General features: G+C 43.8%; 1 protein-coding gene across 1 annotated transcript in view; it reads right to left on the bottom strand.

The window, feature by feature from the left end:
• Positions 1–14702, bottom strand: part of DIP2C (disco interacting protein 2 homolog C) — a gene marked incomplete at both ends in the record, with an annotated part of 317089 nt that overhangs the window by 127038 nt on the left and 175349 nt on the right. Inside the window, one exon of the mRNA XM_084280380.1 lies at positions 3011–3121. Coding sequence (XP_084136506.1) covers positions 3011–3121 — 111 coding nt within the window. The remainder of the gene's footprint in view (positions 1–3010; positions 3122–14702) is intronic.

Here is a 14702-nt window from a genome sequence, read left to right as displayed (position 1 = left end):
ATAGGCAGCAACTGAAACCAATTCATTTACAAATTCGTTTACAAATGATAACATAGTTCAAGCAGATGACTTTAAGTGCACAAATACGTATGTTTTCAACAGAACTGCTCTGCAGAGCCACAGCTCGGAGGTCTGAGGACCACAGGTTGCACACCCACAAACTAGGCTGTTTCAGGTGTAGTGTTTTCACCTGTTTAAAAACACTGGGTAGGAATCAGAAATGTTTAATCTAATGTGGGTGAAGCTCGTAGGAGCTTATAGATGAAGGAATTATTATGCAGGTCCCACAACCATTATTCAGTGAAGAACTGGCAGCACCTACTGTGTGAACCCAAGATTTCTGAGGGAAGAGGGGAGTTTTTCAAATTTATTGGAATATCAGAATGGTCTGGACATACACAAACTTTCTCTGCCAACATCTGTAATTTCAATTTCCCTTAAACTGGACTGGCAAGCTCTTTGACTAATGGAAGGAACCAGAGATATGTTACAAAAGGTTTAATATGGAGTACTCCAGAATTTTCCAGTTGTGTCACCATGAGTCCAGCTGTGTCTAGCAAGATGCATCTCTCAAACACAATTCAGAACTTCACAGATGGCTCCCTGGTGCCCTTCACAGCATCAGTACCTGGGTCCTGACTCTCAGCTCGAAAGCCTCTCAGCCTCAGTGGTTGATGGGTGCTGTCCATAGCTCCCTTATTCTTCAGCTGCAAGAGAGGCACCAGCAGACAAACCAGCAGTGGCCTCTGGCTGGCACCTGAGAAGGGTTCTTATACTGCAGCAGTTCCTGTGGCAGTTGAAACAGCAGCTGAGCACACCTACCTTTCATCTGGCTAAGGTGTAAAAGAGGCAGTTTATGCCTTCAAAGGTACCATAGCTCACTTGTCCTTTAATTATAAAGCAATCACTTCCTTCACTTTGTGTTATATCTGGAGCAGCATCGTGAAGAGACTTGGATCCCATTCATTTGGAAATGAGATTTTACCCTTTTGTTCAGCTCTGGAATTTATTTTATCTTCCCTTAATCAGTGCTTCTATTTAGGGCATAATGATGTTCCCAACTTCAAACTAAATATTTTTCTTATGGTATTCACCGAACTAGAATCAGTACAGTAAAATCCAGCTGTGCCACAGACCCACAGATTTTCCTGGTGAAAGTCAGCAGGAACCTCCCAAGATCATCCAGTCCAACTCCTTGCTCAAAGCAGGGTCACCTACAGCAGACTGCTAGGGGCTTTGTCCAGGGGTTTTGAATAGCTCCAGGGATGGACACACTACAACCTATCTGGGCAACCTGTGCCAATGCTTAACTGTTCTTAGAGTAAAGAAAAGGTCTTTTTATGCTTAAATGGAACTTTTAATATTTCAGCTTGTGCCTATTGTTCCTTATCCTGTCATTGAGCACCACTGAGAAGAGTCTGACTGTCTTCTTTACTTCCCCCATCACGTGCTTACACACATGGGTAAGTTTCTCTTCTCCAGGCTGTATAACCTCAGCTCTAGCAGCCTCTGCTCACTTATCAGAGGCTATATTCCTTAATCTTCTCTGTGGTCCTTTACTGGGACTCACTCCAGCACAACCATCTTTCTCTTCTACTAAGAAGCCCAGGACTGATCCCAACACTCCAGATGTGCCTCATGAAGGCTGAGCAGAGGGAAAGGATCCCCTCCCTCAACCTACTGGCAGCGTTCCTCCTCATGCAGCTCAGGAGGCTGTTTGCCTTCCTTGACATACAAGAACCTTCCCAGCTCATGTTTGCCTTGTTGGCCATGAAAACCTTGCTGCCAAGCTGCTTTCCAGTCAGTGGGCCCCCAGCCTGTCCAAGTGCACAGGATTATTCCTCCACAAGTGCAAGACTGCATTTTCCTTTTCAAATTTCACTGGATTCCTGTCTGCCCACTCTTCCAGCCTGCCCAGAATCCTCTGAATGACATTATACCCACACGGGCTACCAACCACCTCAGCAAATGTGTGAAGAGTGCACTGTTATCACCAGCAAGATCACTAATAAAGCTATTTAGAAGTACTGGAGACAGTGTTTACCCTGAGTGCACAACTAAAGATTGGTGTCAGCTGGACTTGGTGCTACTGATCATTAACTTTCTGAGCTCAACACTTCAGCCCATTTTCAGTCCATTATATAATCCATATTTCACCAGTTTGTCAATGAGGATGTTAACACTGTCAAAGGCTTTACTGAAGTCACAGCATACATCATCCACTGCTCTTCCCTCAACCTCCAAGGCAGTCTTTTCATTGTAGAAGGCTACTAGGTTGATCAAGCATGGACTGACGCAACTAAAAAGAGTACCTCAGAAATCCATGCTGTCTACTGCCACTCACCTCCTTGTCCTTCAGGTATTTTAAAACAGTTTCCAGGATTATTTGCTCCACCACCTTCTCAGAGATTGAGACAGGAATGAATCTTGCTTTCTTACAGTCCTCAGGAACCTCCCTTGATTACCATAACCCTTCAAAGAACTCAGAGTGCCCTCACAGTGATGCTGGCCAATGATGCATTCCATCATGACCCATGGACTTAACCATGTTCAGTTTGTTCAACTTTCCTTGTCCTGATGCTCCTTCATGGAAGGTACATTTTCATTGCTTGAGACTTTCACATTGGTCTCAGAAGCCTTGGATTCTCAAATGCAAGTCTCACCAATAAAGATAAAGGCAAAGAAGACATAAAGTATCTTGACTTTTCCATGTTCCTAGTACTCTGCCCCATCAGCAGCAGGCTTACATTCTCCCTAGTCTCCCTTTTGCTGCTGTAAAAGATCTCTTTGTTCCCTTCACATTAACTGACAGTCAATTCCAGATATACTTTGGCTTTGCAACTCCACCCCTGCACACTCGTATGGTGTCTCTGTATTCGTACAATGAGTTTTTCTTACCCATATATAGCTACTGCACAAGTTTATACCAAAATTCTTTTTTTTAAAGCAAAGAACAGAACCAGCCATTTCAAATTTTCATTTCAATTCTGTGGTCTTCAGTTGTACTTACCCGATCTGTAGCGCTCATCCCGTGACCCTGAGGACCTGCGACGGTGATATCGAGAGGAAGAGGACGGAGTAACAGGAGTTCGACGTTCTTGTGGTAATGCCTGGTCCACCCCTGCATTAATAAAAAACAAACCAACCAGCTCATTCTGATTGAATTCCAGAAGCTTAATAGTGAGAAGGAGTTCAGCCTACATTAGAAGTACAAAGTGAATGTTCAGTGGCTAAACGGTGACACGTCTTTGGTCAGCTTCTCTGGTGGGGTTCGTTTCCTTGCTGTCTCTAAGACAACCTTTTTCAGGATCACAGACTACACGAGTAAGCTTGGTGATGATCTCCAGCCCACCTCCATTCATAAAGCAGTATTCAGTAAATATTTTGATGTGCCAATAACAGTGGGCACCACTGCAATGGATATTGAAGCTTTCCTGGAAATTGGTTAAAACCAGTTCCCAAGAAGACTCAGCCAGAGCATACTACCTAAAACTTCATGCGGTCAGATGATACCAGCTGGTGACAACACAATACTAACCCTATGGGAACCACACACCCTGTGGGAAAGGAATTGTATTAATATCTACAGGTATCTTCAGCTGGACCAGAAAGTAAACAACTGCACAAAACCAGGCTGAAAATAGTCTGTTCCAGCAAACCAATCAAAATAACTCAGCCTTAAAATAGTTCTACCTGTAGTACCTCAGCATGCTGGGCTGAAACATTCAGTATTTAAGATTTCAACCCTGTATTCATCCCTTTCTTTTTTTTTTAAACAAGTATCTTCTGGAAGGCTCCTTCAACAACAGTGGTGGTATAACAGCAGCATTGTGCAAGTGTTTACACTTCTAGAAACTAATGTACCTTGGTAACTTTCAGAGAAGAGTGAATTACTTAAGCAGGAAAATTCAAACAAACAGGAAAGGAAAGCAAACCTGCATCTGTAATACTGGCAAAATATGTTACCGGGCTCTTTTTCGGGGAAAAACCTGAGCAGACAAGCCCAGCAAGTGATGAATTCAGCTTCAAGTTAATAAAGCACAGAGCCTTGGGCATGGTGATGCACAGGGGCAAAACCCAGGAGTACCTACAGAAATGAAATTAATCCTTTCCTATTATTTTTGCCTTGAGAAAGTAGTTACACACTATGATGTGTAACCGTAAGGACAGGAATAAAACTGGCCTCTTGCACTTAGGGTTGGCAGTAGGAAAGATCTGTTAAAATTGCTTAATTAAATGATTAATAATTAAGCATTCAAATGATAGGATCATAGAATCATTAAGACTGGAAAAGACCTCTAAGATCATCGAGTCCAACCATCAACCCAACACCACCATGCCCACTAAACCGTGTCCTGAAGTGCCATGACTACAGGTTTTTTGAACACCTCCAGGATGGTGACTCCATCACCAATCTGGGCAGCCTGTTCCAATGTGTCTTGGTTGTGGCCACTTTTTTTTTTCCCCAAATTTCTCCTCTGGCACAACTCAGGGCCACTTCCTCTCATCATATCGCTTGTTGCTTGGGAGAAGAGACCAACCCGCACCAGGCTGCAACCTCCTTTCAGGTAGTTGTAGAGAGCAATAAGTTCTCCCCTCAGCCTCCTTCTCTCCAGGCTAAACAACCCCAGTTCCCTCAGCTGTTCCCCATCAGACTCGTGCCCCAGCCCCTTCACCAGCTTTGTTGCCCTTCTCTGGACACACTCCAGCACCTCAATGTCCTTGTGGTGAGGCGCCCAAACCTGACCTCAGGACTCAAGGTGCAGCCTCACCAGTGCTGAGTACAGGGGATGACTAATAAATTGAAATTGGATTCAACCAAACAATGCTTGGAAATATGTTGACATTTTTCTATTAAAACACAATGCAAAAACTTTCCACTACTTCTTCTGAACTACTGGATGCCTGCTTATCGGTGGGGGATCAGACTTTACGTTTGTGGAAACAAGAATTTTTATATACAAGACTGAAAATGCAATGTTGACTTCAGTCAGTCTCACTTATGTTTCAATGGACTCTTTAAAAAGCATCTTTTAAAAAAAGGTGGCACCGTATACTTGTTTCTTTGTGAAAACAAACTGAATTCAAAATACAGCTTCTCTCTTAAATCTCTGGGATATCGGTGATGTCAAGCGAGCTTTGGTTTTGAATAGAAGTGGCTGGTTGGCTAAAAAACATACTTGGAGTAAAATCTCATAGGTGCATAAAAGTGAATCCATCAATTTTCTTCTACTCAGATTGTGATTAATAATTCATACTCTTAAATCAAATAAAATGGCTTCATTTAACTGCTCTGTCTCCACACTAGAGCTGTGTAATTTCAGTTGCCCTCAAGCCTTTGTATCATGGAATCATTCTGTGATTCTAGGAACCCAATTTCTGAATCATTGAAATAATCAGAAGAAATGTTTTTTCATTTACATTTTCAGAGGTTTTCCTTCTTCACTGGGTCACCTTGAGAACCAGCAATATAAAGTTAACAGTAGAATTAAGTAAATGTTGACCTTTTTTTTTCATTTAGATTATGTTTCAGTCTGTACACGGTGCTAACCACCATTATTGATGTCAGTCCCTATCCATACTGTCAGGAATTAAATACTTTCTGGAAATCATACATATTTACCAAAATCCTTAAAAAACACACCACAATATCGTGCACCTACAGCTGCTGCTGTGTGACAGAGGTTTTCTGGAGAAAGCAGTGCCACAGTTTCCATGGCAAAGACTTGTGTAGGGTCATGGCACGTGGAAAAGAACAAAAAACCAATAGAGGTGTTGCTACCCAAGTACATAGTCATGATTATGCTGGAAAGGGGGAGCAAATGCATCCTTCCAACATCAAACCCCATGCAACAGGGTTTAGAAGGACTGAAGGGAAATTAAATTGTGAGGAAAAGCACAAGTTTCAGAGGCATGCAGCTGCTGTTGGACACAGACCTGAAAGCCATTGCACAAAATGCATTCGAGCTTGCGGTTTCTTTCTATTGGCTATGTGGGTATGAGACTCCTCAGGTACCTCAGTCTTCCTCAGCAGCTGTGGGCAGTGCATAGAGCTCTTTTCCAAGGTGTATGTGTAAGGTAACTTCCAACAGTGACCTTGCCATTGCAGAAGATAGCAGGACACCCACCTGGACAGGCAGCACTGCCACCCGAGTCACCCCTTGGCACTGTAACGGGCTCTTCCCTCCTCCGGTTCACTGCGGAGACTACACTGCTCCTTGTGCTTCCTACAAGTACAGAAACCTCTCACCTAATCCTAAAGCTGAGATGCTTTAACAAGTGGGCTTTCCACAACAGGTAATAGGGACTTTCCTCACACAGTTAGGAAAGAGACAGCCCCAACATCCTGCACCACAAGTCCTTTAGGGCCACAGCAAATTCAATGAGAACATCAAAATATCTTTTGCTTTTATGAGGTCTGGGTACCATGTGATGGCTTTAGTTCCCACTTTCCCAGGAATATAAAAGCAGTGAATAAACCTCTACCCAAGTATGGAGCAGGACGTGTGAACTTGGCTCGCCGACAGCACTGATTTATATCAGGAAGTCAGTTCGGCACTAAAATACAGAGGAGAAGCTCTCCATCAGCAATCTGCGGGGAGACAACCTTTCCTACTGAGTCCCTTTAACGTGAGAAACCACAAAGCATCGCCCCACTTGGCAGAGACAGTAAGGAACCCGGTGACGGGTCTTTACTGAAGAGGCTGGAGCAGGAATTAGCTGGCACTGCCTGGACTCACACCTTCGCTTCCCGAGCACCGGCGCCCTCGCACAGCACCCGAGAAGGTGTGAGACGAAGCACACAATAGGGAAAACCTACACGCTGCCATTCCTGAGCGATGGGTAGGAGTACAAGCCATACAGAATAATGAATACCATCAAATCAGTGAAGTGCTGCCATAAATAGCCAAGCAGTGTTAACAGCAGGATTGTTCACCTCCACGGAGGCTCGAGCGATGCACTGCAGTAACAAGCACCCTTTTTTTTTTTCATTTCTACTTCTGAACGTACCTAAATCCAAAAAATTGATAGCTTTCAGAGCCAGCACCCAGGGCTGTGAGTTAAGTGCTAATGCCTGTTCAAGTGTGGCTTCGCCCAGATGCGTTTGTGAGTTGGTGGAAGCGGTGGCACGATGGGTTTTGAGAATTCATCCTTGGATCGACTCCTAAAGTTAAGGAGGCAGCAGAGTAATGAATGGCTTTCATAAAAGAAAGGACAGTGTCATGCCAGTTCCCCTCATGTGCAGACACAATCACAGGCACTGTCCAATTAGCATCATCCTGAATAATGCCACAGTCCACCCTAGTCTTCAGCTTAAGCAAGACTTTAAAAGGTAAGCATAATTAGCACTTATTATTGACTCATTACAAGTCACGAAGAATTTTATCAAAATAGATAAGCCTGGAACAGTCATTTTATATAAAAGGCTGGTAAATCAGTGCTTTATGCTCATCACATCACACACAACCATTACCAGGTGCACTGGAGCAAACAGCCCCATTCTTAATACAAGCATTAGTTCATTTATCTAATGCTGCTAATGTGGGATTCAGCTTGCAGATTAAGACACCTATATTTAGGTGTCAACAAGAAGGTGCTTAAGCTAAGCTCCCATATGAAAACCAGAGGCCCAGGCCAGGACTCAGGAGTCTAAGCAGAGGCATTAAATGTCTTTCCAGATGTTATGGACTATGACACCTGTCTGACCCACAGTCGTGTATGTCCCCTTCAAGGCCAGTTTTGTACGTGCTAGCTCTGTGTGGGTATCTCAGACACCGTAGGAAACCCTGCATAGAATTAGACACCGATCTGCAGGCATCTCCATGAGCCCAGCAGAGCCTGGAGACCTATGCGGGTGGTCAGTGGAGGTATCTGCTTTGGGATAAGCTGAAAAGCTCTCTGAGTGTCATCAACTGAATTAACCATGTCTCTTCACATAAGAACAGGAGCTTAAATACCAGGTTCATAGACAGACAACCTAATGCAGATAGATCAGTCTACAAATCCTAATCTGCAAGCTGGATCCTACCGTGACTGTATTTAGCTAAACACACAAGGGCCTCAGTAATGCTAGTGAAGCAACACCACTGCAGGCTGGACAGTTTTCTCTTTAAGTGTGTGGAAGCCACTGCTGGAAGCAAGCTTCCTCTCCTTCCTTCCTTGTTTTTTGGGCTTTACCACTCCTCCCTTACTCACTACTTCTTTTTGCAGCTAAACTGCAGTGCTATGTGGTGATCATGTGGCAATGGCTGCAGGCCCTCTCCAACAGAGGACAAGAGTTTCCCTTAATGACAGCTGACAAGTTGCTTTGATGTACCTCTTACTCCTATGTCTGTGTCAAATTTTTGAATCTAAAAATATTTAAAAGCTGAAACATCTAACTGACAAGAAACAGGAAGCATTCTTAACTCTGGCTACATTTAGTTCTAAAACTAACAGAGCAGGTGATCCCAGGAGAGAAAGCTGGAGGATAAACTGAGTGACTCCAGGGCTAGGGGGAAGGAAGGCAAACAGGGTTTGCTGAGCAGTTTGCCTTCCCTTCAAAGTATTTCCTGAGCTTCTATGCAACAGCCTGTGGCTCAGCTTTAAAAGTAAAACCCGGTGATGAGCACACCATGTATTTTGTAAACAGGTGAAATGTCGCACAACCCCCACCTGTTGCTTAGCCTGGCATTTCACTCTTCAGTTCTACACCTCATTAAGGAATTTACTGAATAAGTCAAAGGCTTTACTGAATAAGCAATACTCCTGACCAAGTGGAGCTACTTTCTGCTGTACAGATCTGGAGAAAATGCCATCTCTGATAGGATAAGTTTAATTAACAATCTTCCCATCACACACAAGGTGAGCTCTCACACTTACTCTTGGTTCTGGTTTCAAACAATGCACATACTTCAAATAGATCTTTCCTTACTACAATATTGATCTTGCCCCCCCAGTACTTCCTTGCAAGCTTGAGCTTTGGGTTCTAGCTTAGAAGGGCTCTGGTGTGCTCTTTCTACTCTCCATTATCTCAGTGATGGTGAACATCACATTACAGCTCCAACCCACACGTGACGTTTGACTTCCATTTTTTTCCCTAGCCTCACTCTATCCACACAGCAAGCACCTTCACCAGTGTGCTGGTCAACTTACTCTGCAGACAAATTTGGGCAGTAAGGATGAATTCCAGCAGTTTCTCATTTTTACAGTGGCACCTGGCTCTTCACACACCCCCAGCTCCTCTGCTCCAGAACAGGCAAGCTTTGTGTCAAGGCCCTCAAGTGTGTATTTCCTTTTACCCTCCAACGCTCATCTCCAACTGAGCCATCTTTTCTCACCCATATATTAGATTTTTAGACCAACATCTTCATGTTTCCTCTTCTGCTCTTATGTTTCACAGATGGTCTCCATGAACATCAACAGATATTTCATTGAAATTCTTCCAATTCTTTGAAAAGTGCTCTGACTCCGATGTGCACTAAAAATATCCTCCCAAAAAATCATCATGCTGAGTGCTGAAACCACTACCCGCATTACTAACTGATTTCATCATGTACTCATTTCTTCCCCTGCACCCACTTTCTGGCTTTACTATTATGGTGCACAGGCTCTGAAGGAAGGCATTTTTTGCTCTGTGTTTGAACAAGGTTTAATGTTACGAGCTCTTACTGCAGGACAGGAAACAGAGATGCCACCATAAAACAAAGAATGTGTAAAACAATCAACAGGCTCTCAGCATGGCACAAGCGAAGCAGTAACCATCCTGCTTTAAGTGACAGCATCAAGGGGTACTTCTCAGCTGCTTTCAGAACATTTTCCTTTTTAACCAAACGAGGCTCTGCAAAGCATCCACCAATTCAACTCAAACTATTTTTGAAACACAAGTGTGCCACAGCTTCTCATGTGTGAAATATCTGCCACACTTTTCATTCAGAAATGTGCCCATGAGTTGAGCGGTGCCTATGCCCGTCAACAAGAGGCATGTTCTCAGCACACAGAGATGCTTTGAAATGCTCCATCATGGTCATCCCTTGATAAGATCTTTAAGAATTAGGAAGGCAGATGTTCTAGGAATACTCATTATTAGTAAAGTGAATGCATGGAGGATTTGGTGGTGGTTTTATTGCAGTTCCAGAATCAAGGTTTGTTTAAGCATTTCCTTGCAATCTTTGCAATCCAGATCACGTCTGCAGAAGAGAAAATGAAATTGTAATCGCCAGTTTAGTCTGAGTGCCCAAAGGGCTAACAGCAGGAACAGCTGAAAGCAAATACACGCATGCTTACTCGTAGAAAAGCATGCAAATATATGCACATGTTCCAGATATAGATGTCATGTTAATAACAGAGGCTATGGAAATTGGTTCATGCAATTCTACAGAAAATCGTTTCTCTGTAAGGTCAAGGGACCTTCTGTGTGAATGTATTATCTTCTCTGCAGCATGTGGCTGGAAATCTCCCTGTGCTGGTGCTGCTGGGGCTCCAGCAGCGGGAGATGCAGTGATCTGTCTCCAGGCCTGTGAAAGGAGCAGCGGGTACCTTTTAAACACGGCACCTCACCGGTTTATTAGCCATAATAAATAAAGCACTGGTGACTGGTCTACATGGTTACACTACAAATAGAGCTACACTGGTGGTACCAGTGATGGGAAATTGCAGAAAGTAATCTAGTGTAGACACAGCATTTGATTAAGAGAGAATGAACCACCCATGTCTAAGCTGTTAGAAACGAAGCTTAATTGATAACAACATCGTCTCTGTTCTGTGAATGAATAATCAAATTTCCTGGCAAAAGACTGGAAGCAAATTGGGCAAAAACACAGCTTATGGGGGACGCAGGTAATTTAGTTATTTTTCTTCTAGGGAGGGTTTCTCTCAATAGCATGCAGGCAGCTGTCCACGTTTTCTTACCCAGAACTGACTGATCTAATCAAGATAATCTTCAGAAAGATATTCTGAAATAAATGCCTGTTTAAGTGGTTATTCTCTCGGCTGTCACAGCTCCTCTAGAAAGGCAGTAAGAGAAGGTCACAGCACAAGAGAGACTGGGATATAGATGCAGACGTAAAGGTCTGGATTCACTATTATTTTTAGATGTCTGACATACAGGCATGCTAAGAAAAGAAAAACTACTCTGTGTAGCACATCTCCAGCTACGAAGTGACATCCTGAGAAAGCATTCTGAGGAAACAAAGCTGGACTTTTGTCTCCCTAAGTTAAAGCAGGTGGGGATTTAATGGGAAAGAAAAAAGGGGGCTCCCCCTGCTCCTTCTCCCATTAACACTGCCAAACACAGCATATCCGTTCCGGATTTCTGGATGTTCGACAGCCCGGCTGGAACAGTACAAATGTCCTTTGCATATGTGCAGTCTGTGCAGCATCTGGATGTGTCAGAGCTATTGTGCATGCACTGTGGATACAGTCAACTTGCAGAGGTGCAGCGAATCCAGCATGTCCCCCATGTGCCAGACACGCTGCACATTTGCTGTACAGCTTATGTGACATTGTCCTTTCTGGGACTGTCCTGTCAAAATAAGGAGCGTTAAGAGTGAATTCCCACATCACCTGGTAGAGTATCAGCTATGTGGCTACCCAACTTCCTCTTTGGGATTAGGATTATACCCATTCCTCAAAGGCTCTGCCTTTCTAAAATGACAGCATCCCCGTGAGCACAACAAAAGACCGCTGGTATATATCCATATATGTAAGCCTGTGTTTATCTATACATATATCCAACTAGTCTACTCCCTACGTTTAGCCTTTAGATGATTTAGTATCACTCTGTTAAACCTGAAATTGCATTTAAATGTAATCATTCCCATTTTGCAAAAAAACTTGGGCAGAGGAAGTTAATCATGTTAAGACTGAGGGAACCTGAGTTAGAGCAGCCCCACATCAGGGGAGAAATACAAACTCCGCAGTCAGAACCCGTTATGGCTCTCCTTTACAGAATTATCCCAGATCAGTTTGAAAATGAGCAGGGAAGGGTTTCTTAAAGAGATCATCTTTTTACAGGCATGCCTTGTCCAGACAGAGCTGCCAATCCTATCTACCCTCTACTGCCAGTTCCTACGCTGGGTCTGGACCACCTTGTGGGAGCGTGGACAAGCACACAATCAAGAGTGTGTTGTCATCCATGTGCCCACTTGTCTGTTAAGAGAAAATCTGGTGTCTTGGTGGCCTGTGAATCCACTGGAGCTTTGCTATAAACCCAGGGCAGAGAAGCAGACTGCCTGCCCATACCACAGGGCACCCAGAAAGTAGGACAGGTATCTGCTGAAGGGCACAGCTATACTGGCATGGCTGGGGGCCTGTCTACGCTGCAGCCACGTAGCCCTGCAGAACTTTCCTCCTCCAGGCTGCTCTGCCAGACAAGACGCCTGCTCCTAAAAGTCAGTCTGAATGGTTTGGATGTGAGTAGAGCTTGAAAACAGCACAGAATTAGGGGTGCTCAGATTTTTACAGCTTCCTCCGGATTCTGGTGGGCTTGGACCTGTCCAGAGCTCTGTAAAAAGGCAGTGCCAAAAAGGGAATTAGAAACACATGCTTTCATGTGTTTCACCAGCTTATTGTATGAAACCTCCTCCAAAGTATCCATGGTGTGGAAGCTAGAGAGATGTTAACATGCTCAAATGTTACTACAAAGGACTATTCCTTCTCCCTTCCCATCACTTCATCCTTAGGCAGGTAAGAGTTGGCAACGGCCTTCCAGATGTTGTCCTTCGGTTGTCCTGCCTCAGCAGTGGCAGCTCCCACTCTATCTCATCGATGTAGAGGTCTAGTAGAGGCTTCCAGATGAGGCACAGTTACAGACAGATATGGACTGGAAAAGATACATTCATTGTGCTCACCAAAACGAAAATAAAAGAGAGGCCGGTTTCCTGCCGTGCTGGCTGCTCTCTCTCTAGCGGCCGCTTCCCGGATGTCACAGACACCAATGTTGGCAGTGCGGAGCATTCTTCTGGCAGCTCCTTCACTGTGTTGCAGTCTACACCGTACCGCGGCAGCTCCATTCGCTGCTGTAACAAGTTGAAAAAAACTAATTAATTCACGTTTAGTTTTTTTACATTTGTTACAGCAACGAATGGAGCTGCTGCCCCCATGCAGTAGAGCACACACACACGCACACGCACGCACAGACACCACGGGACGCTCACGGAGCCGGCGCGAGTCAATGTTCCACTCTGCCAACATGGGCGTTAGTAATGTTAGCAAAGGTGCAGTGGGGGGACTGGATGTCCTGACAGAGGGGAACTGCCTTGGGATTTCCTTGTGTTTGCTGAATGCCGATCTCTGCCCTTCCCCAACGCCTCCGATCGCAGCAAAAGAGCCATGTCCAGTTCCATGCTGGTTTAAAACACATCTAAAGCATCTATTCCCTTTTAATAGCAAGATCCAAGACCACCAAAGCTCTCACATTCTTGCAGTTCCCCGTCAAAACACATTACAAAAAAATCCCAAATGTCTAACGGGTCACATATGTGATTCTTCAGATACTAACAGAGGCTTACAAAAGGCAGCATCTGCTTTGTTACCCTATTTCCTCTTGGAAGGATTCATCTCCCCTTCCTAGCAAGCAGGGACCTCAAACTGTTCAGGTGAGTGAAGTCTTAGAAAGAGAACATCAAACTGAACTACTTCAAGTTTTGTCCAAAAGGTAACACAACAAAACAAACAAAAAGTACAAAGACAGCAAAGACCCAAGCACAAATAATTACCAGTTTCTGGAGGAAAATACTTTAAAACAGTAGAAGCAGTGTCTTCCACCATAATCAAATAATTCATTTAGCTATCAGCTAAATGATTGAGCTTGATGTACATACAAGAAAACATGGGACAGTATTTCAGAATTTCATCTTCATCCTGTTATAATCTTCCTTCACTCGTCTATATCCCCCGTTCCCAGAGCAGGATTTTCTGGGAAGTGGCAGAGCAGAAAATGTTCACTCCACTTCATTCCATCTTTAAAACAGCTCTAAATCAGCTACATCCTCAATCATGGCAAATTACTGAATGGACCCCAATACAGGACCGGCTTACAGAGATCCCTCTGCTTCTCCTTCCACTGGAAAACTTTCATTACCACAACAGAGACCTTGAAAAATAATCTCAGAGGGTTCTCAGCCTTCTCCCTTTCATCATTAAATACATGATGAATCCCAGCAGTTTAAGCCATGGATACAGTTTGACCAGAATACTGTGAGCTTTCTGGAAAGCAGCAGCATTGTCTTGTGTGAAGAAAAACAAGGCACAACTAACTGTATAAACAAATACTGGTACCAACCACACCACTGCGCTGAGGATTACTGTGAGGCAATAGTCCATAACCCAGTAAACCTAAGTAGGTCTCATGAGAACACACTGCGAAGACTACTGTATGTCTGACAGTTTGGTCAGATCAATAAATTCCCATAAATTAATAACTGCACCTCTGGTATTGTAATTCTGTTCATTTGATTTATTCTCTAGTGGCTCCCAATGGTCAGGAAATGTCACAGACTGTATCACTTCAGAAAAATTGGCATCTGTAACACTGATCTCTTTTGTGGAGTTCCCACCAGCAAAGCAGACCAAGTGAAATCCAAAGGCACAAAATACCATTTTGCTCAGGAGCCACCTAATATATATATACATATATATGTATATACACACATACACCTGAAGAAGAGAGAACAAGGCAGTGCCTCCACACATGAGCAGTTCAAATAAAAAACATTAACTCT

Source organism: Gallinula chloropus (genome assembly GCF_964237585.1).
Source record: "Gallinula chloropus genome assembly, chromosome: 2".
In the NCBI taxonomy this organism is placed as follows: Eukaryota; Metazoa; Chordata; class Aves; order Gruiformes; family Rallidae; genus Gallinula; species Gallinula chloropus.
The sequence above is the reverse complement of the archived record's forward strand: the minus strand, read 5'-3'. Positions and strand labels throughout refer to the sequence as shown.